This window comes from Lagopus muta, chromosome 2 (assembly GCF_023343835.1).
Source record: "Lagopus muta isolate bLagMut1 chromosome 2, bLagMut1 primary, whole genome shotgun sequence".
NCBI classification, from domain to species: Eukaryota; Metazoa; Chordata; class Aves; order Galliformes; family Phasianidae; genus Lagopus; species Lagopus muta.
In genome coordinates, this window is record NC_064434.1 from 72,544,301 (window position 1) to 72,568,417 (window position 24,117).

The 24,117-nt window shown below is 38.8% G+C and overlaps 1 protein-coding gene across 3 annotated transcripts in view; it reads right to left on the minus strand.

Annotated features, from left to right (window-relative positions):
* Nucleotides 1-4,908: 4,908 nt before the first annotated feature.
* NID1 (nidogen 1) overlaps nucleotides 4,909-24,117 on the minus strand; it is a 53,132-nt gene continuing 33,923 nt past the window's right edge. For all 3 annotated transcript variants that reach the window (XM_048938370.1, XM_048938371.1, XM_048938369.1), the window contains exons 12-20: nucleotides 23,824-23,946; nucleotides 17,512-17,736; nucleotides 16,708-16,880; nucleotides 14,877-15,003; nucleotides 11,527-11,698; nucleotides 10,736-10,893; nucleotides 9,372-9,495; nucleotides 8,112-8,224; nucleotides 4,909-6,656 (exon numbers count right to left, since the gene is read on the minus strand). In XM_048938370.1, the coding sequence (XP_048794327.1) occupies nucleotides 6,535-6,656; nucleotides 8,112-8,224; nucleotides 9,372-9,495; nucleotides 10,736-10,893; nucleotides 11,527-11,698; nucleotides 14,877-15,003; nucleotides 16,708-16,880; nucleotides 17,512-17,736; nucleotides 23,824-23,946 (1,337 nt within the window). In that variant the 3' untranslated portion in view covers nucleotides 4,909-6,534. The remainder of the gene's footprint in view (nucleotides 6,657-8,111; nucleotides 8,225-9,371; nucleotides 9,496-10,735; nucleotides 10,894-11,526; nucleotides 11,699-14,876; nucleotides 15,004-16,707; nucleotides 16,881-17,511; nucleotides 17,737-23,823; nucleotides 23,947-24,117) is intronic.

Here is a 24,117-nt window from a genome sequence, read left to right on the forward strand (position 1 = left end):
ACAACCATCTCCACATTCAATACTGTGTTTTAGATTGCTGTTGAATAATTTTGTTTGTATTATGCCTTGTAAGTATTTATAGTGACAGAATCTTTTGTTCAAATGTTTCATAAGCTTCCCTTTCCTGTGACAATACCAATTCTAATTTCACTTTAGCATAACAAATGAAGCATAGTTACATGAAAGCCCTTCTTGCCCAACTGAATTTTTAAGAAAATGTTGGACTTGAGGACTTCAACACCACAGTGGTTCAGCCCTAAGATGTTGCCATGGAGAATGCATCTCCTGCATCTTCTCCATCTTTTGAGATTTCAGAAGCTGGCAAAACAAGGTCTTAAGCATTCTGCTCTCAAATCTGCTCTTACATGGAAGTTGTTCTGGCTTCGACTTCGCACTGGACTAGACATGTTGCAGAGATCTAAATAAACTTAAAGTGTAGTGCTGCACTGGTCTTTTTACTTCTTTTTGGAGTCAAGAGCATTGGGGGTCACATCTATAAGAGCTGGGGCTTTATGAGAAAATATTTTTCTTGATAAAAAATTTTGAACAAAATTGTAATGTGTTTCTTAATTGTTGTACATTTGTTGCTCATTAATAGATGTCTTAAGAAATTTTTTATACAAGAACATGCAATTCTTCCCTTTGTGATTCTTCATTCTAGTAAAAATCAAGCTGAAAATGAAAAAAATACAGATTGCATAACTGTAGGAATATAAATCAGTCACAGAACTGGAGAACAAAAACGAATGCAAATTTTCTTGTTCCACTAGTAGTATAATACTCTATCAGAACAAATGTACAATTTAGAGATGTTTTCAGACTCTCATGGCTGTCCCTGAGAGATGTCAATTCAGCAGACAAATTATGAACTGTAGATTGAGCAAATTCAAGTACTGCCAATTTGTATCCAAAAAAGTTTGGATTCCGGGAAACACCCAGTGGGGACTGGGATTTCACAGGGCACATATCAATCACTCACAGCACTTCCCCTGAGAGAAACAATTTCCTCCTCCTTGTATTAATCCACGGTTAACATTAAAAACATCTTTCCTGACAAAATACAGTCTCCTAAATTCATAAAATTAGTCAGTAAAAACTACCAGTCACAGACAGCCACAGTAAGTACATGAAAACCACAGCCATCTGACACTGCTGGAAGTTGTTCCTGCCACGATAGTGTGTAGACATGTCTACCTGGAGAAGATGCACCATATCAAATCTTTAGCCCTGGACCAAATGCATTTTAACTGCTACAGAGGCTATATCAGACTTTGTCTTATTAGCTGGGTGCAACATATTATAGGCTCTAGCAGATGATGTGCCAAGATTTTGGCTGAAACAACTTAATTTTCAGATTAAGGTCAACTGAAAATGCCATCAGGGCATGTCATCATGACAGCTGAGTCATAAGGCAGGTAAGCACAGATACTGACTGCAGCACAAACTCTTATTGTTTTGCAGAAATCAGTGTCATGGTCCAAGAACCTGGAAGGACCTCATGCCTGTAAAAGAAAGAAACTATGTGGTTTTCCATTTCCACTCGTATATATGTTTGAAAGGGCAACAGGCCTCTAAGATAAATGATTGAAGTACAATCACTTAAAAATACATTAGATACATCTGGTCAAAGGTTAATAACCACTAAGATAGCCTCCAGTACTCAACAAGGGAAAGAATCTCATGCTTACAAATGCATCATCAGGGACCTTTGGATTCCAGCTGCTAGAGATGCTTAGCAGATTGATGGCAGACCATTGCTTTCTTGCTCTGGCTTTCTTCTGGGCTATTTGCTGAGGTCTGTTCTCTGCATAAAGCAGGAAGGAACCACAGTGCCTAAAGAGAGTGGTCAGAGTGCTGTGGTCAGTGGGATTCTAGTGAGAAAGGAAGAGACTTGAATGGTTTCCAAAACCCCACTCATCGACTCTGCAAGTTTATCTTCCTTGCCCTACTGCCAGCAGCGTACTGACCACAAAAGCACCACAGTCCCCATGCAAGCTGCTCCTCCCGCCTTCACAAAGATCAGCTGCTGCTGCCTCAAGATCTGCTTCCCCTTCAGTTGCCTTTCACCGCAGTTACCCTTTCTCCACAACCTACATGCAGCTTCTGGGAAGATTTCCACTGCCATCCTTAATGCCACTAAACAAGTTCCTGGGTCAGATGCACAGCCACGTGTAGCGTGGCCCATCAGTATCTGTACAGCAGACTGTGTTTCTCATTACACAACCCCTTAGTATGCCTCAGGTGTGCTCCAGACAGTGCATTGGATAGGAAGCACTGCCTGCCCAGAGCAAAGGTACTACAAATTGAAATTGGTTTTGGTGAATACTTGAAATAAAGAAGTCAAAGGCTGAAATATGCCATGCTGGCTGCCTGTGAGACTAGCAGCTTTCCTCTGTTCATAAAGTCCAGAACCCTTCTGGAAAAAGAAAAAAAAAAGAAATTAAATGTTACTATAGCTCCATCTGCTTCGCCTACAAAGCAGCAGGGAATTCCACTTGCTGAGCTGCAGGGGCAGCTGAGCCTCTTGATTCTTATGCACAGCCCCCGAGTCGTACATTTGTAGGAAACAGTTTTCAAATCTTTTACCTATTTTACTGACAGATTGCCTCTCAACTTATTTATCAGACAAAGGACAGATTTCAAGTGGGGACAGATCTCAAGTGGGGCAGAATTTAAACAAAAGAAGTGGTTCAATCTCTTAACGAACAAACTGCTGCCAGATCCCCAGCTGGGGACTTGGATGCTGGAGGCAATAGGCCAAGCAGGGGGTGTGTCTCAACTGTATTCCCTGCAAACATGTGTGTTATACAACCTTCCCCCCCCCAGCAAGATCTCCAAGCAAAAAGATCTCCTTCACCATGTCCTCAGCCCTTCTTTGCTTCTCTGAACACTGCTGGCTCCTGGTAGGGTTCTGCCTCCCCTGAGGCTGCCCCAGCTCAGGAACCCCCTTCCCCTGGTCACCAGTATCCCTGATTGACTGCACAACAGACCTCCTCTAATTTGCATTTAACCATAGATTAAACTGATGCACTGTGACACTGTCATTGAGGGGACATTATCCCCTATTAATCATCTGTCGTTCTTAATTATATGTCTAAGAGTTTAAATTGTAATATGTTGTGACAAAATTGTGCAACCGGAGAATTGCAGAATAAGCAGTTTGCCAAATTGGAAAAATACTGGATGTGATGCTGGGGTTCTGTAAGACACACTAGACTTTCACCACGAGGAGAGAGTTCTTGAGTAGTTAAAAAGTGAGTGAAGCAGCATTATTAAACATCCTTCAGATGGAAGGAGGGCTGAAGCACTCCATTGGTTCATCAGGAAATCAACATGAGCTGCAATTGTTTGCAACTTCTTACATCACTGCTAAACATTTCCATTTATTATTTGATATGTGGTAGAAGATTTGAATGGAAGTATTTAAAAAACATTTAACTTAGCTATGTAATAAGTCTTTTGTAAGTATTTTGTTTTTTGTTTAGCTGTTAAATGAATTGTTCTTTCCTGGAAAACCTGAAAATCGACTAATGTTTGGTAGGAAAAAAAAAAAGAACTACAATTACATTTAATCAATCATCTCTTCCAACACCATAACAGAAGCTGACATGATTACAGTCCCAGACTATTACGATAAATTAATTTTGAAGAAATCCCATTTTCCATAGATGAATTAGATACACGTCAGCATGAGAAAGCACAGTGTTATAGAAAGATGCAATTAACTCTCTATGTTTAGAGGAAGGAAAGAGAAAATTCATACTTGTAATCTCTCATTCAAAATACTTGTGAACATTTAAATGCAAAAATTATGATAAACACAAGACAGACATCCTGCCACGGGCTAATGCCAAAATGTCAAAAGATTAGGTTCTCCCCAGACTACAATTAAAATGAGGAATGCAACACCATGAAATACCTTTGAAGCCAAATATTTAGCAATACTCAATGAGGAAGCAAACATTTAGAGCAATAAGGAAACTCCAGAGCATCATGACCCAGAGCACACTCCCACCACTAGCAGCTGAGCTGGTTGTATGAGGCCAGCTGGCTGATAGCAGGTATGAAGAAAGCCTAAAGAAATCTCAGCAGAGGCTTGTCCTCAAACTCTGCTTCTGAGAGGCCCCGCTGAGGGCCACCCTCCCTTCCCTTGGGGGCTGCTCTTTAGCTGAGGCTCTCACTCTGAGCCTTGCCAAGAGCTGTGCCACAGCCATGCACCCCACTGATCCTTATCCTGGCCAAGAGACCAACTCCCCAGCTTGCCCACAGCCTGCCCTGTCCACTACGACCTGCCTGGCAATCACGGGACAACCCGATCCTGGTCACTGCATCCAGATCTGACACTGGCATACTGCAAGAGTAAAAATGAAGGAGTTTAACTTCAGCATCGCCACCTCCAATAGGCTGCACAGCTTAGATTTCAACCTGCAGGTACAGCACACCTACAGCCACACACACAACTCACATGCTGCAGCACCAAGTGACAAAGCACCCTGCCACCTCAAAACTCTGCACACAGGCCAGCTTTGGGAAAAGCAATGCGTTCTGTCCCTCGCTTCCTGTAGTCCTTGCCCTGTATTCCCACTAACGCATGAGAGTTTAGTAGGGTAGAGCTGAATTAGGTTTACCTGACAAAGTTAAACAAAAGTTAACAACCAGTACAAGGTCTATGCAATCCAAGTCACAAAACAGAGGAATCTATATGTTCTTCAGGTCCTCTCATATTTGTTTAGAATACTACTGCTTTTAAAACTTAAAAGCCCTATTTTGTTTCATCTCAGATGAGAAAAATCATGACTAGATAGAAGAGTTAGCTAAACCCAGACCTGTACAAGAAGAGAATTCAGACGCTGCATATCACTTCCATCTGCAGGCAAGACATTTTTTTTAAAATAGAAAATAATAAAATTTTAAAAAAAACAACATTTTTTATTGACCATACTGTAGATACCTGTACAGAGTGTAAACTTTAATATTTCACCAGATATGTGAGTAATTCTGGAGAAAGAATTATCAAGCACCTTCATTTCAACACATTTTTGATATTTACAGAAAGAAATACCTGATTAAGTGTATGAGTAAAATGAATTGTTATAAAATGTTACACCAAAATATCTTTAAAATGTTTACATTGTTATTTTATGATAAATATACAATTACAGAGGAAGATGTCACACATTAAGACTCAGAACTGGCTCTTTATGAAGCTTAACTGTAGCATCTGGAAAGGGAGAGGAAATAGGGATATTAATAGCTTACTGCTCTTATCACAGCACTGTGAAGTGTACACTGACAAAAGTGGACCTGCATGTGAGCTTGTTTCCCAACACACTGTGCAGAAGCTAAACTTCACACTTGGTTTAGTATGACATTAAGAATATACATTTTTGATTTTGCCTCCCAACTCCAGCTCATTGGTAATGCTGAAAATGTGCTTCAAGTTTGCTTTGATTTTCAGCATACTTTTTTGCTGTTACTCAGCAATGGCACACAAAGGGGACGTAATGCTTTTTACCTTTAAGCACCAAGACACAGCCAACCTTTTGGAAATCAGATTTTTAACTGCTATGTTTCTTAAGGTTTACCAAAAAAAGCATAATGTAGTTTGCTAAAGAAGAAAGATGGCTACAATAAATTTCAAAGATCATTTTCAGGCTTAAAGAATCAAATATAGAAATATTATTTTAAAAGCTCTCAGGAAACAAATATGACTCTCTCTTTCAAAAACAAACACCTCCAAATGAACCAATATCTATTCTTTGATGAACTATCAGCATCTGAGACCTAAATCTAAGTTTGTTTAGGGGATTTTAGGAAAATGCTAAGGAATCTACATCAGATGGAAGAAAAACAAATCTCTTAAACTCCAGCAGAAACTTCAAACACAGTCATTACACATTTCCGACTATAAAGAATCACATGCCGTGGGTAGGAATCACATGAGGGTAGTAAATAATACCCTGACAGCACGTGGATAAAGTATTTTCATAACAAGTCAAAAGTTGAGATTCAAGTTTTGAAAATTCAAATACTGGTAGTGGGGATGAATGCAGTTAGGCATTAAATCTGTGATATTACCGGGTGTTCTCACCTACATCTATCCATCCTTGGGCCCTCTGTCTGCTTCTCAGCAAAAATACAGCCTTCACATATGCAAAGGGCCAAACATGCCATTATACAGATAACTGCTGTGTGCTTTGAGGTACAACCCAGTCTCAAGATCACACCATCCTTTACCCTGTTCTGTATTCAGCTAAGACACACTTCCTCCTAGCCTGACTCAGGTACAACTAAGGCCTCCACGTTTTTCTTTCAAAGCAAAAACATTGTATTACAAGGATTAAGATGCAATTAGACCTAACCTGGATGGCTCTGTCTTGCCTAACTGCTACAAAACAGTCTGCATATGCACTTTACGGCTTGCAGTCAACAGCATGCAGCACTTATCTCTAGGGCCTGATTGTGTTGATAGATCTGAATTGTTTATGGCACATTCCCAGAAGGTGCCTGCTGCTTGAAAGCTTGTTTTAATACTCAGTTTCTTTCTATACAATCCACTCCAACTGTGTTGTCAGGGCAGCGGCAAGAGCGGCCTTCTGGGGTAGCCAAGCAGAGGTGAGTACAACCACCATTATTCACTGTACAGTAGTTATGTCCTAAAAAAGAAGAGATGAAAAATGTTGAAGGAAAGCAAAAGCAAACCCACAGTAAAGTCCAAACGCATGTGCAAAATATGCAGATTCATGACTATGCCAGGGAAACAAACTGAGATTGAAAAAACTACGCGTTGGGAAGATCACAGTCATCAGATCCCTGCTTCTGATATTCACCTCAAGGAAAGGTCCAGATATCAGGACAGAGCAGGATAGGCAACATCAGAAAATATGCTCAGAAACGTACTTCATAAATTGGCTGAGTGGTCACAGATATTAGAATGATGATGGGGTAAGGAAATGCAAAATGCAACAAATGAGGACCAAATTCAAAATGGTACAGAACTTCATTCCCACTTTTCTACTAGAAAAATACTGAGGAATAAATAGCAAAAAAAAAAAAAAAAAAAAAAAAAAAAAGGGTTTAGGGAGGAATGCATTAACATTGAGGGTAAAATGAAAGATGAGGGAGTGCCTAAAGAAATGGATTTGAGGGGAAAGACATCAGTCAGAGACAAACATCTGAAGTAAATAAGAGAAAAAATAATGTCAAGGTTTCTAAAATTACAAATATAATCTTTCAGTCACAGCACAGACTGTTGTTTTGTTATACAGTGCCTATTGCAATGGAAATATCAATTATTAACTAGTAGTTAACACTATCAAGTTAACTAGGTAACCAACTAATTAACTACTAGGAATAAAATGTCTGATTTCTTAGTTATGAAATTCATATGCATATTTTAATGCTCTGAACCAGACATGCAATTAAGTTTTTACTGTACATATTGAATAACTTGAGCAAATACTCTAATATTTAGGATTTTTTAGGCCTGAAGTTAAAACAACACAGTTATAAATCTAGCCAAATAGTAATAATAAAAAAGAGAACTCTTCTAATAACAGTGATTTGAAAAGAACAGTGGAAGAACTGGAACAGTGGTATTGCCTCTAAAAGAGTAAACTTATTTCAAGACTATCAGCTTTCTCTCCTCTAAGTTTCACAGGGGGCTTTTCAGTAACGTATCTGAAAAGCTTAACATTCAACAGAGCAGAAAGATCAGTCCACTCACTATGCCACCTGCTGTTTTTTGAACATTCCCATTTTAAAAACACCGGATCTCATTAAGGAAATCTGGAAGACCATTTTTTCTATAGTTTGAAATAAAAAATGAGTAAATAAGGCCCTAGCCACAAGTATAGGATTCAATTTAGACACTGACAAGACAGCAGCTTTAGCCATGTCTAACGATAGAACAAGACTCCTCTGCCTATTATGACTGGATATGGCAACTATAAAAAAATTGACATTATCAATTTCTCTGAAGACTGAAATCTAAGCAAACCTTCACTAACCACCTACATTGGGTGGCAGTAACAGCTTTCACTGCAGGGCTAGGTTCGTTCATGTGCTAAGATGCTGCACAGCTAGAAAAACTTGAGGATCATCTGTATTACCTCCTGGGCACTGAGCAAAAGCTGTGGTGATTCCATAGAGACGAGAGCGCTTGTGAGGTTGGAAGTTATCATTTTCTACTGAAACCATGCGATCCACAGCTACAACAGCATCCCTGACAAATACAAGAGAGAATATACAGAAGTGAGATTAATATAGGAGTACAAGACAAAACAAACAAAACAAAAGAAGGAAGAAGTCTCGAATTGCTTCTTTTTTCACTATTAGAGAGTGATGTCTGAAGAAAAATCCCCCAAGACCTCAGGCCTTGGACAACTCAAACACAAATATTGCAGCCCTCATCCTAGGCAGCAATGAGATTCAGTAGCAGGGAGCCAACTTAATAATTTTGGAGGTACTTCCAAACACACATCCCTCTACAGGAACACATCTGTTAGTGGTTTTGATGCATTACATATTCTGCAGTCCCATATTTTCTGTGACATAGGCAATACAGCTATTACACATACTGATTACAATGTATTCCAGGTGGAGCCTCATATTGGAAGGAACACTGTCAAAAGCATTTTTTCTTTCCTAGGAACCAAAGGGCAGTAACTGACACAACTTCAACAGATTCCCATTTATCCAGAATAGCATTTCCCAGCTGTTAGATTCTAGCCTGGGAATCCTTAAATTCACTAATAATTCTTCCTGCTGCAAGTGACAGAATCGTTTGGATACGAGTTTGTAGATAGAGCCCACATAACTACATCCAGGAAAGACAGTTAAAAATACATGAACTGGATATTTTTTCTGTAAATACATACTAAACTTCAAAGTCTCAATTGCATTTCAATGTTTTAGTTTACTTGCAACAAAGGAAGTGTCATCAAGACGGTAAAAATGTCCTCTTATTTCTGGTTAAGTATTCAACATAATATCCAGCATAAAAAGTCTTGAGTGACTAACTTCTGCCCTCTACAATGCAGCAACTAAAGCCTTAAGGGAAACATGTTAACTCCCACTCATTTCCCAGAAATGCTTAGTGTTGTAAGTATTTTTTTAGAGGACAAATCACTATGCTAAGAAGAAAATTCAATTAAGTGGCAACATCAATAGGTCAGCTCTACAGAATCATTCTGTCCTGCAACAGCTATTGCCAGAAATAGAAAGAAAAAAAAAGAAGAAAAAAAAAAAAAAGAAGAGGAATGGAGGAATGTGTGATATGTCAGACATGAGAAATGCGGTATAAGCTTCACTTCCTACCAGGCAGAAGAACAGAATAACACATTCCATAATTTCTTTAGCAGATAACATACCTTCTCCAGTCTGTGTAGTACAAATTCTTCCCATAGCTTGTAACACCAAAAGGATACTGAATTCCTTCAACAATCTTGCGTCGACCAAGCTGATTAGGGTTCATGCATTCCAGTCTCTTGGTACCTGGGTGAAGTGAAACAATTCCATTTCTTCAAATGGAAGACCAAGAGCTCTCACAAGGAAGAAAGGATAAGCATAAACATGCAAGCACAAACAGACTAATATTTTCTGGATGTCCTTCAGTCTGCTGCTCAGCCAAAGGCCTTCCCATTCCAAATCTCCAAACGTGTCAAAGAGTGGAAGGCAGAACACTTTAGTGCTAATGTAATCAGCACAGCACCTAACTTACAGAAGCACAAATGTCCACTGCTCACAAGTTGAAACTCCAGGTACAGAAACCAGCATCCTCAGGCTGAAGTAGAAGCTGACAGAAGGTCTCCTTCATTCTGGAGGGATGCTTCAACCCCTATCCAGTTCTACCTCCTCTGGAAGGCACTTTTTAAATTGAGCTAGGTAAACATGTTTGCAAAATAATTGTTGGCTTGGGCAACCAAGGCAAGACTGCAGGAAAAATACCTAACTTATAGGTATAGGCAAATAAGGTGTAAAAAGGCTTAGTTTTAAGTCTGCTACACATCTCAGGAACACTGCTAGCAAATGGGAACACCTGTAGAATTTTGTTAACTAGTGGGTTTCAAAATTAGGAGAAAAAGGAGAAGAGACAAATTTGAGAATAAAAGACGGGGAAAAAAAAAGAAAGTTAGCAGAGGGAGAAATGATTAAAGGCTAGAGAAAGTTTCTTACAGTGAAAAACAGAGGATGATCTTTTTTAGCTTATCATTAACTTGAAAGGTGTCTTGAAGTATAAAAGCACCTCCACAGGAAGAGATCTCTGGCAGTCTACAGTGAGAAAGACAGCAAGATGGAAAAAGAAAGTTTATATGAGAATTAGAAGAATACTTTTTGTCTTTAAGCATAATCAATGAGTCAATGGCAGAATTCATCTCTTGATCACAGCATCATAAAATGGTTTGGGTTGGAAGGGACCTTTAAGATCATCCCTGCTAGAGGCAGGGACACCTCCCAAGAGACCAGGTTGCTCAAAGCCCCATCCAGCCTGGCCTTGAATGGAGGGGATACCATGGAGGGGATACCTGCTGTATCTCTAGACAGCTTTTTGCTCATGACTAAAATATTTCAGCTTACACAGAATCCAACAGAGGCAGTATGAACAAATGAACTGAGATTACTAAAACAAAAAATCAAGGCATGAAATCCAAGTTCTAGACCAAAGAGCTATAAATACTAATTGGATGTGCTTAATATGCTAGTATTATGAAGATAGACTTCAACACCTATTTACCTGCATCTACCCAACATAACATTGAGGAATAAGGATCAAATGTCAGCCCGTTTGGCAATCCCAGATCATCTTTCACAAGAATTCTTCTGTTTGTGCCATCCATGTATGAGGTTTCAATTTTAGGAGCTTCTCTGTTCCAGTCAGTCCAGTACAGGTTTCTTAAAAGGAAGAAAAAGGTAAAAATAAAGACTGACTGATCTCAAATTTTGTAATCAAGGAAAAAACAATAGTAAGGATAAAAATAACACTACATTGCCAAAGTAGCAGCTACATTAGTAAGAAGCACCACTGCCCTTGAATATTGAAGTGACAAAACATCATGAAGACATACTGAATGTTGTACTTCTATTAATAAGAAGAAAACAATCACACACAAGAAGAAATGCTTTCCATGCTTTGTTTAGGTTATGTGCTAGATGCCAGGTAAAAACAATTCTATTTCAGCAGTTCTGTGGACTGTTTAAAATGCACATCCACAGCACTCCTTCCACCACCCATCATGTCTACACAGGCTAAGCAGCAGAAACAGCAACATTTGGCACCCATCTGTGGGATTCATTCAAAATCCTGTTTTTCTTTCCAGCACATCAGGCAGTATACAGTGGAATTGATCAGTTGATGGTTAGGGGAGAACTTCAGAGAGGGCCATTAATTCACTGACAGTTTATTATTAATGGCCATTTGTTAGTAGTGGTTGGTTTGGCCTTGAATGCTCTTTCTGAGAGTAAGAATTGACTTAACCCCTCTCAGAAGCCAAGCTTTGCATGTGTACTTTCAAAAGGTGTCCATACCCTCTCACAGGATCCACAACAATCGCACGGGGGTTCACCAGGCCAGTGTCAAAAAGGATGCGACGCTGGCGCCCATCCACTCTAGCCACTTCTATTCTATCAAGTTGAGAGTCAGTCCAGAAGATGTTGCGACCTAGATGATCTAGAGCTATCCCTTCAGGGCTTCCCAGGTCTGCAAGAGAATAGAGAAAAGTATTCATAGACATCACATTTCTTAGCAACATGCACCTGATAAGCATTCACAACTCTTAAGAGATTTTTTTTCCCCAGTTTTCTGGTTGCAGACAACAAAAGCCACATCAGTTGGAAAAGCTTAATAGCTTTTTCCCCAGGCCTCTCTTAGCACATTTCCCTCCTTGGGAACACATCCTTCATATAAGCCTTGGATTTCACCTATGTTGCAGATGGAGCTACAGCACAGATAGCTCAGAAAGTTAAGATACTCACTTATGCTTGATATTATACATTTTACTGGGCTAACTGTTTTACTGAATGATAAATACAAGAACCAAACCAGCATGCACGCCGAGTCTGCAAGTAAACTTGTCTTGAGGAAGAAAGGAAAGAAAAAAAATGTTGAAAGCAGGGAAATAGAGACTACGAGGATCCTACTCTAACCTCCTTAGCAAGTCAGAAACTAGAATGATTTTATAGTGTTTAATATTCCCCCTTCTTTGGTAGGTGGCATACATGGCACTCATTTGAAAACTGGATTTTTAATAAGCTTAGCCAAAGCAATACAGAAAGTATGCTCCAAAGCACTAGAGATAATGCTATTAGTTAACTGATGGAATTTAGATCCTGTTCTTTGTTTTTGCACAGCAATCCTTTTTGGAACGTATTTTAGTACTGTATGTGCACTATTTGTCTTGGATGCTTAGTTGTTCCAAAAGCAACAGGAAATAACAGATAACATCCTTTCTGCTTTAGCATTAGTAATTTCTAACTGACATGAAAGATGCAAAATAAATATAAAGTTCTTCAAGGTTTAATTCAGCCACTGTGGAAAAGCTGCTTCTACACTTTTCAACATTTGCACATTCAACATTCACTGAAAAGGAGTGCGAAGGCTGTGTGGGATGCTGTGAGGCCAAAGCCATTACAAATCACTTCTAGCCTGATTTCAGTTTCAAAAGAAGTAGAATTGCATGTGGTCGCTCCCAAAACAGGCAGTGACCCTTCATACCAGCCAGCTGTCAAGAAATTTTTCAAATGCGGGTCTACACATCACTTAAATGTCCTGCAACAAAAGAATGTGGCTAATTTTCTATTAATTTTCAAGTGTATTTACTGACAGCCATTAAACTGTGTGCAACACAAATGGTCCCTGTGAAGAAAAGGCATTAGTGACAAAGACGTGCCCCTGCTGCATTGCCATCAAGGCTGGTACAGTCACAGGCTCTGCTCCTTGGAAATAGACAGGCTTGTATAGACACACAACTAATATAATTTAAGCAATTACAACAAAGATGGAAGCTCTCCTTCCTGACCTGCCCCCACAGCTGCAGAGCTCAGAAAGCATCCACAGGCAATACAGCTGCAGGAATAGCTGGGAACTGGATGGGGCTCCACAATAAAACATGTTTCTGCAGAGCAATTCAACTTGGATTGCAAGAGCTTTAACAACAACAACCAAAAAAAGTGCATTCCACAAAAATACGTGTGAACTGAAGAAAGCAGCTGCAGCTCTCCAGAGGAAAAAGGCAAAGATCAAAACAAAATAATAAATTCTCATGAGCTTTCTAAGAGCAAGGCTTTTTCCTATTTACTGAAATTTTAAAGGTTCAGTTTTGAGTACCACAGAGATATTCAAACACTGAATACCCAACCATAAATTGTTCTGACTCTTTATCAAAGATTCAGTTAACATTTCCACACAGGAAGTAAAGAGAAACATTGCTCAAGATCTCTTCAGGAATACCAAATACATCCTATGTGAACAACAAGACAATGGAAATTAGGAGATACTTTTACATATAAAGCATTTTTTGTAGCAGATGAAAACACAAAGTTCCTATGCAGCAGTGGCATGTTTTAAGTACTTTGAGTTACATAAAATAATCTTATTTAGTTGAAAGCCTTCACAAATATTCATAAAATATTTTATATACTGCAAGGCTTTCAAGGCACTCACACACAGTCTCATTAGATAGAACAATTCATACATATACAAGATCTTCAGCAATAGCAATTCCCTTCACTCTTTAAAGTGCACAACCTGGCAAAATCCTTGAAGAGTAGATCCTCAGATGGTAGACCCTGGAAATTCTTTCCCCATTGACATTGTAGTTATACATGCACATGCTTACATTATTGCTTAAAGTCTCTCTTAAATTAAAACTGTTAGGATTAAAAGCAAGTTCTACAAATTCCTCAGCCAACAAGTTGTACAGAAATACAATCAAGCTGTACAGAAATAGTTACTGTTGTGGTTAGGAATGGCTTTAAGTTTTCCCTTAACCCTTCCCAGGACAAAAGCACAATCCGAGCTGCTCCCATCACTCCATCGCCCCGAGAGTCTAAATGGAGCACCAACAAACTGGCTATTCTGAAGCACATACTTCAGGTAGAGATATGCAACTCATCCAAACAAAACCAAGGCAAATTTATTATAGAGTTTTAGAACTAGTTGTTTATTTTGCTAACTTAATTTCCTACATTTCAATGCCAATACCTGGAAAGTATCAAAAGCAAGAAACTCTAATATCTTGACAAGTATTCTGGGATCTCAAGGACATGAATGAGTATGTAAAAAGTGCCTCCCTCTAGCTACTTTTGCTGTTTGTTTTTTTTTTCCCCTCATGCTCCACATTCACTTGGTTCCCTAAACCTGTCCTTCTTAACCTTTTAAGAAATTTTAAATGCTCTAGGCTTTTGATACCTCAATTCCATCATAAACACCCCTCATTTGCTGCTACCCTTGTTCTTATCATTTATTCAGCCAATAACAAAGTATTAGTTCAGCAGAGGACCATTTTAAATCTATTCAGAGGTTCTTTGCAAAGAACTTCAGAAAAGCTTTTCAAAAATCCAGCCACACAATTCTTACTGCATCACCTTTGTCTGCACATCCACTGCCTGACGAAAAGCTTCCATGATTTTCCTACATCAAAGAATCATCAAAACTGTAACACAAACTGTAATGTAGCATAAGCATTGCAATGAAGTGCTACTACACAGGAAATAAATCCTTCTTCATTTTAGGCTACCAAAGCTTTTGCGGTATCATTTATGCAAATAATAGCCACTTGTAATGCTAAAGCTCAAGTAACACCTGAGAATTATTATTAAATTCATGTCTTTAATGCCATAAATAGGAAGCAGGAAGAGGAAGAACTTGATACTGTCACCTGTTCTGATGATGGTCGTTGGCTCCCCACCATGCAGGCTAGCTCTACTGATTGATGGACCACTGATGTCTGTCCAGTAAACCATCTTGTCCACACAGTCATAAGCAACTCCAATAATAACTTTGTCCTGTTGATCAGCAAGCAAATAAGATCAAGCAGAGAAAAGGACAGTGTGGGCAGTCACTGTAGAGTAGCTTAGAACAGTACTTCCAATTGTAAGTTCCTTTTAACAAACAGACACTATTCACAGAGCTTACTCCAAAAAAAAGTACTTATGTTCATTCAAAGAAAGTTCTTGCTAACATCTTACTGTATAATTCCTCATCTGCTTTCTCTCCTTTATTCTTCCTGCATATTCATCACTTCACCCACAATGGCTGCATTTCAGAAGTTACTTAAAATGTATCAATTATTAGCAAAGTAAGTTCATTAAATAACAGTTTTGGGAATACTCCACAAATAAATCTTGCTGGTGGAATGAATATTCTCATAGGGGAGGAAGTGATTTTTTGGGCAAAAAAAGATAGGTCTGAAGATTCGAGTGTAGAGTGTAAGCTCCTTCCAATGCTAATTTATCATGGAATACTGAGTCTACCTCCTTTGCTGCTTGTGCTACTTAAGATTCTCATTCATTCAACAGAAAATGAAAGATGAGCAGCTTCTTAGAGAACTGGTCCAAAAACATGCACCAGAACAGAGATGACTTATTACTGAGCCTACAATAATGCTATAGAGTACTGAACAATCTAAATGTCTTCATGCTGTCACTTCCCAAATACACAACACTAAGACAACATAAAAAAAAAAAAGAAACACTAATAGCAGAGACTGAGAGTTTAATTAAAGTATTAATGAAGAGTTGCATGTTATCTTTTGAAAGCTCTTTCCTGAAGATAGTCCTAAGCTAGACCAAGTAAGTAATAAGACTAGCTGACAGAGAGTCAGAACTGTGTGCCTATATCATCATAATTCCAGTTCTACTAATGAAAGCACTTTCTTTAAAGCACTACTGCAGCAGAACACTGGACAAGAGAAAAAAGCTGAGTTTTGCCCTTACGTACAGTATCACAATACAGTTTGCAGTACTATTTACTGAACTGAATTTGTATAATTTAGTCTGTATTTCATCTATTAGGCCACCATGATATCTGCTTTTGCTAACTATTATAAATACTCTCACTCTGGAATGAAAATACAAATCCCATGTTTCAGGCCACACGAATGTGACAAAACTGGAAGTGGGGAAAGCTTGTGTGTTTCACAGGTAATGGAGAACATCAGGGATTCATTTGCAAGGAAAAAAGATTCTCAAGACAGTAGTAAGAAGTGTGGGAAAAATATCTACCACCCACTGGGCCTGCACATGAAAAAGGAAACAAGAAAAAGATTTTCTGTATATCTGCAGCCAAGAAATGCTGAGAAATGACTGAAGACTAGGAATAGATTAAGATGTATGACAAAAATTTGAGAGGAATAAAAAAGAGCTTTAGGTCTTGCAGGTCTTGCAGATTTTTACAGCAATGGAAACGTGAGGCTAGGAGTATTTATAAAGTCAACTGTTGGAGGCATATGAGATCACAAATATTAATTTTTTTGGCCTATGATCTACTCTTTAAAAGCAAATGACTTTTTTCTATAGCTGAGTTATCTTTTTTTTTTTAAATAGTCAGGTCAAAAATTCAGTGTCAAAGTGCTGAGATACCAAAATCTTAACAAAAAATAAAAATTGAGTTTGAAACTTAAATTATCAAACACCAAGATGACAAACAATCACTTTCATCTGCATTGCAGCTCCTCCAAGACACACTGGTTTTTACAGTAGGTTACTTACCGGAACATGCAAAAGCGCTTTTGCACCATTTTTCTTCATGTTGTTTCCCTCCAATGGAACATGTTCAATTTTCCCACTTTGGGCAAAAAGCAAATGTGTTCCTGGAGGCAGTGGTATCGTGTCGGGTCGAACAGAGGGCCCAATACCAACAGGAGGAGCAGCTGTGCTCAGACCTTGTCCATAGAAAAAGAAACAGATGGCAGCAAAATTAGCTTGTGCAGTGTAACAAGGCGCCTTCTTACATACAAAGACAATTACAGACAGGCTTCTGTAGGGAATGGCCTGATAAGTAGACACTAACAACTCTAATCAGATGCAGAAAGACTTTTTTTTTTTTTTTTTTTGCCTTTGCTGACAGAAGAAAGCCATTGACATAATAGATCTTTTCATGTTCAGCTCTGTAATTGCTCCTTCCTTTAAATGTTCAAAAAAGCCTATCTTATTTTGCAGTTGAAGTGATGAAGAGGTTGGAAGGAATATCCTTCATCTCCTGAGGCAGCAGCCATTTATCATACATTCAGAGGTTCCCAGAGGGCAGAAACTTATAGGGGCCTCTCACAGTTTCAAAGTAGGAAAGAAGTCAGAAAACCATCTCATCAGAGTTGTCTGGATGCCCTGGCTGAAGGAAAAGCATAAATGGAGCCCTTCATAAATGAAGGGCTGCAGCATGAGGCAAACTGTCACTGATTCAAGAGAAGCCTGCATTGCTTTCATTCAGTGCTACATCTCAGGGGCCCCATGTTTGGGAAACAGTGCACATTGGAGAAGAGACACCCAAAAGAAACAAGCTCTTCAGCCACTTACATGGTGGTCGAACTCCTGGGCCACTTCTGGTGCCATCAATCTCATTTCCATCTCTATCCACACACCAACAATATCCAGTGCTGCCATGGCACTGAGTGGGTACATAATTCCCATGTTCATCACACTGGGGAATGAACTGACCAACTCTTATTTCTCTTTGGAAGAAAGTGCCTCCACTTCCAAGAGCTACTTCTTTCTCGCGCTGGCATTTGGTCTTTACCACTCCTATGAAAAAAAACAGACCAGTGAATGTTTGTGCTTCAATTAATAACTATGCTCCATTAGCAGTTACCGTGTACTTATAAAACATGTATTCTTGCTATTGGAGGAACATGATACAAATGTAGAAGGTATACACCACCAGGGCACCTTCAGAAACAGTCTGCCCTATGTAGATTTAACACATTTGCCATGACTCTACATAATTTTCAATATTTTTCACTGTTCAATTTAAAACAAAACAAGAAGCTCCCTTGCAGCTTCCTACATTGAAAGGTCATAAAAGAGAAGCTGGAAAATATTATTTCTCCTAGAAGTACATTAGCAAGAACATTCTGTCCAGCTTGTGACCCCCAATGTCTACTTGTTTGGCAAATACCCATGGACTTCAATATGTGACTAATTAGCCAGGCTATACAGTGGACAAAATTTTTTTGTAATGCTAAAAGTCAAGTTTCCCTTCAGAGGGACAAGAGAAAAAAAATCATAACACAAAGCAGATGCTGAGTTCTCTATAGAGCCTAGGAAATGAGACAACTTACTGCTCTGATGCATATTAGATTTTTAAAGTTGAGGCATCAAATGTGAGAGCTCGCTTGATGCTTTTGGACCCAAGAAAGGAACAGCAAGAACAGATTGCTCAGTTCCTGGTAAGGCACATAAGCAAGGCTGTACTGAAACCTGGAATACTACTATACATAGAGAGAAACATGTAATACGCATTGGCTATACGTGTTAATACAGAGATTACAGAAGAAAAATGGTTTTCCATATTATCAAGAGATTCGGGGATCAGTTTCTTCTGGTTTCAATTTTACAAAGCAGTCTGTACAGAAGAATAAATCTTCCTTTGCTGTTACATGTCATGTAATAGGGAATGTCACCTAGACAAATATATCCTTTCAGATACCAAACAGCTCAGTGAAATCAACAGAATACAATAAACTTTTTCCCTCTCCACACAAGTAAATCTGTGCCATTTTGTCCTTACACTTGAGACCTGAGGGGCTCTGCGCAATGGGAGAGAAAGATGTCTAATTATGGGGGGGAATAGCCTCTTCCTGATTTCTATAGACAGCTAGAAATACTTAACAAAAACTGTCTAACACTGAGATCAAGCATTACACTTAGATTTACTTCCTTACTTTGACATTGTCTAGTGGGCAGTTAGCTATGTCTGTATAGCTCAGAATAGACTCAGTCCAGCAGAGTAAGAATCTAATCCCACGTGCCTATAGACTACTGTGGTGTAATAGCAAGACAAGAACCAATAAAATTAAAAAAAAAAAATGTTACGCAAGCAAAAACTTTGGAAAAGTTCTGTGCACCTGGACACAATTAGAGAAATACAAATGTCTGGAGAACAGCTCAGTCCAAACAAATAAAATACTTGGCCTCAGCTTTAGTGTGGGTGGCGAGGAGTCTTGAGTCAAGTTACAAAATCAAACCCTGAAGGAAAGTCTACATTATCTCAAATTTTGTTTATAGCACTCAACTCACTACAGGTAAAAAAAAAAAGGTAAAAATGAGAAATATTTGAGTCAGTGGAAAAAAGTAATTAAGTAGTGGTATTTCTAGCAAGCTACCACATTACCCTAGTTTGGTTTTAAATTTCATTTCTTTATTAGGGCTCTGAAGGCAGATACATAGCCACAGATCATGTCACTTGGAAGAGAAATAGGACACAAAAGATGAGAAGGATAAGACCTCATTACTGGGTAAATAGAGCTCATTAAAATCAACACGCTGATTCACGCAAATAAACGGTTGCACTTGGAATACACCATGTACACCAGTCTCTAAAGAGAGAAGAGAGGAGCTCCTGCAGCAGAACAGAAATGCAGAGTGCCCAGGATGTGACATTCAGTAGGCCACAGCACACACTAGTCTAGTTCCATGGAATGGTGCCCCCTGAGCTCAAGCTTACTAACGGTTGGATATATCCATTTTAGAAGTACTCAAGCTTTAGCAATAAGATGATGTTCCAAGAGCAGCTATTGTTCTATTAACTCTCAAAGAAGAGAGGAGTAGCCGTGAATGATCTTCCTCAGGAAAAGAAATTTGTATTTAACATTTTCAACATATATTTTTTGGTTGTTTTAGAAACCAGCACTAGCAGTGCAGAATTTAAAACTCTGGAAAACAGCACAAAACTTGAAAAAACAAACTGTAAATAGCCTGGATACTGAAAGTGGCCCAGACAAAAAAGAGACATATACACATTCCCCACATAAGCAAAGAAATAAACAGAATTGGGGTAAAAAGCAAATCAACACACAAACCCATATGCAAACATTCAAAATCACTTTTGGTCATAAAGCATCTGGTCATTGTAGCAGTACTGCAGAAGATCATTTATGGACTTAAAAAAAAAAAAAAAAAAAAGAGGCTGGGAAAGCAGGATGAGGAACAGGGATTTGTGGGACTTCTCCACCTTTTAAGAGGTATTACAGACTAATGCTCTACATCAAATTTAATCAGTTTGTGACAGCGTTCAGATTTTTTCAAAGATCTGATATAACTGCTCAAAGAGGTTTTAATTCACAAGCTGAAGACAGATAAGTGATAATAAAGCTCTGTCCAGTACAAGAGTACCCAAAAGAGTACTTTTTGAATTTCCAGTGTAACTCACTTTATTCCCCAAATATCACAGTTATACCAGCACTTTTAACTGCCCTTCTCAGACACTGCCAAAAAAGGAAGAGAACAAAACAAAACAACACACTGCCCTTTGTCCATTCATTTTGCCTTGCAGTCCATCACTTGCAGCATTGCCCGTGTGTTTTTCACGTGAAACAAACTGTGTACAGAGCACCAGCAAATGGCTCTAACGGTCAGACCCCCCAGTCCAAGAACCCAGATTTGTTTCTGTTTAGTAAACAGTGTCTGGGGTCTGCAGGGGTAGAAACACTCAGACATCTGTTTTTTTGAAATGGAAAAATGAAGCGTGAGGAAATAATGAAGTACAGACATTCTTAATAGCTGTGAGCAGTGAGACATTCCAGCATCATTAACTCTTTCATTAACCTATGGGTTTACTCCTACAACATTCACTTACATACAACTCAAATCCATTTTACTTGTTAGTCTCCTTGCTTTGAGTGCAGCCATTCAGCAGTGGTAAAGTTCAATAGTATGTTCCATATATTAATAAAGGCACCAAACAAGCAAGCAATTGAACATATTGTTTGGAAAAGGACAGCAAAAAGAACAGAGTAATTCAGATGAATGAAACTTTCCATGCTATTAACAACCATGAAAGACTTCAGTGATTTGACCAAGACTAATTAGATCAAAACTTTATCAGGTAAAAGGGGAAGAAAGGCTCTCTAATGACATCTGAATACAATGGATTCTCACCTGGAACCTCCACCCTGAAGTAAGTTGGTTTACAAATTGGGTGCTAAAGTAAACTAAGCTGCTTTTTGCAGAGCTTCAGAAACTTGTTTGATTGCAGCTACTGGCAATGATTAACAGTTGGATATATCCATTTTAGAAGTACTCAAGCTTTAGCAATAAGATGATGTTCCAAGAGCAGCTATTGTTCTATTAACTCTCAAAGAAGAGAGGAGTAGCCGTGCTTGTTGTAAACACTGCCATTGCCACAGACCAGCCGGGCAATGCAGATACTCCTACTTTAGGCAGGATTCAGCCAACAGCAGGACTTCTCATCTATAAAACTTTTATTTCCCTGCTCAGAGAATTTCATGAGCACAAACAATGCGAGTGTTTCCAAAGCATGTCTTCTGGTACAAAACTGAATTAAAAAACAAAGAAAATGTGAGACATGTATGAAAAATATGAAAATCTGGCAGACCCCCACCTACTAAAACATTAGACATAAGAAAATTATCCATTCAGGTAACTGAATGCAAGGGGATTTGATGATTCAGTTATTCTGCCAGCATACTAAGAAACAAAGATATACCAAGCCTGTTACACAAAAAATTTACTTAGCCTTAGCCTGCAAACAGACAAGCATTCTGAGCTTCAAGCAGCTATAAGGGCCAAAGAGGAGCCAGAGGCAGCAGCACTGCTGCAGAAGAGGCATTCCACATGGTGCTGAGGCCCAGCAGTGAGGAGTCCAGTAGCCAAGCTGAAAAGAGAGTCATCCCCATTCAAGCTACATTTATATTGAGTATGAAAACAAAATCAAGAAGCATCTAGGATAAGTAGAAAAATAATATAAAGCTTCAACAAAATAGCACGGTACACTTAGCAGTTGAGTAGATAAACTGACATATGAAAAGGTGTTGTTCTGAACAACAGCAACAGATATGCTATCACATATACCCAGAAGAAATGAAATACGCTGTGGTAATAGAGCTGATTGAATTGAATTGATTGAATTCAATTATCAATCTGCCGAACTATCTGCTTCAGCTACAAAGGGGAATGTGCCAGACATGAAAGCAGTATTTCTCATTCTGCAATCCTTCTTTAAGAGCCAGAAGTCCTAAGGTTTGATTTTGCTTCAAGCTTCTCACATCAAGGTTCTCCTTTATGAGTAATAATCCTGTTTTTATCAACAGGGTCATTACATGAACGTTTCAACCTTGGTCAGAAACACCAGGTAGTTCTCTATTCATCTGGCATTAAACTGAAAACATTCATGAACATTGGTGCATTAAAAATAAGTTGAAAGCAAAGTTGAAAGACTGACATAAAAATGGAAAAAGCTAAAGCTTCAGAATTAAATACCACCACACCTCCCACAATTTACCTACAATGGAAACACTCCATGATTTGATGTAATATATGCTGTTGAGCACCTGATGAAGTCATGCAAACATGATTTAAAACCAGAAATCACCCTGTGATTTGTTTTGTTTTTCCTGTAAGTCATCCATCAACTCTTCATTTTGAGGCATTAGTACCCTACTATACAAGAATGACAGAACTTCAGAATTAGGGAAGACAGTGGCAAAAGAGAAATAAGTTCAGCAACACATCAGGTAGAGATTCAGGTAATTCAAACAAGCACTTTAAAGCCAGCAGATCATTTGATACAAAGAAAAGTCTCAGTTTTGAAATATCAAGTATTTTGGACATCATTAAAACAGTGCAGAAGCTGATTTATAAAGACAGCCTCCCTCCTCAGTCCTACTGCTTTTTGCTTCTTTTCCCCTTGGCCCTGTGACCTTTTTACTGTTGGCTGTACATTTTGAGTTTCAATCTGTGGAGAGGTGCAGTGTCTTTAGCCTAAGAGCAAGAATCTCAGAAGCTGAAATAGGTTCAAATGTACCGAGAAGGTAAGCTTTCTTTGTTTCCTGGATTAAAGCATTCAGCTGTCATCTAGGTTTTTCATGCTTTTGAACTGGAATAACTGTAACAATGCTACTTTGAGCTTTAGTATTCCTCACTACTTCAAGGCCCAAACTAGACTGCAAAAGCAGAAGTGTGGAAAGAGCTTTATGCTAACTAGGGAATAAACTGAGTAAATACAGAAAAATCTAGGAGTTAATTAGAACCAGCAGTTAGTCGTTCTGGACTCTGGCTGACTACACTTGAAATGCAGACATCCAGTTCTTGCAGAATACAATAGTACAGATCCTTTGGTTTCATCCTTCTCTTTTTCTGGTGTTCAAGGCCAGATTGGATGGGGCCCTGGGCAGCCTGGTCTAGTATTAAATAGGGAGGTTGGTGCTCCTGCCTGTGGCAGAGGGGTTGGAGATTCATGATCCTTGAGGTCCCTTCCAACCCGAGCCATTCTGTGTGATTTTCTCCTGTACTTGTTGCATTTCATTTACATCGCCAACAGTTCCATGTGTTTTAAGATATGTGACTATTGTTTATGGAAAACAAAATTAGTCTGTGGTCAAATCATTACATAAGGCAAATTCAAAAGGTAGCATCAGCATAGAGCTGAGAACTGCCTGGGGGGAGACAAAACATAAAACAATAACTGAGCAGGAAAAGCAATAACAGTCAATAGACAGACACTGGCACAAGCTTGGTGTTCAGACCTCAAGGGACACGAGATAGAACAAAGCCCCCAGTGAGACAAAATACAATTTTTTTCCAGAGAACCATATATTCTCCAATTCCTAAATTGCATTTATGCTCTAATTTTCAAGAACTATAAAATTTTACCTCCTAACACACACTGGAAACCATCCCCACGATAACCTGCCTTACACTGGCAGCTGAAGGATCCGGGTGTGTTGTAGCAGAAAGCATCTGGATGACAGCGGCCCTGCTGACATTCATCTATATCTGTAAAGTAAAAGATTAGTCTTCAATAAATATTCCTCATGACGGAGAATAACTAACAAACCAGAGGGGGAATTTGAGTGCAAACCTGGCTTATTACTATCAGGCTCCTATTTTAGGCCATATGACTAGAATTAAAGACTTTTGGAAGAATACAGAAATGAAAAGAAAAAG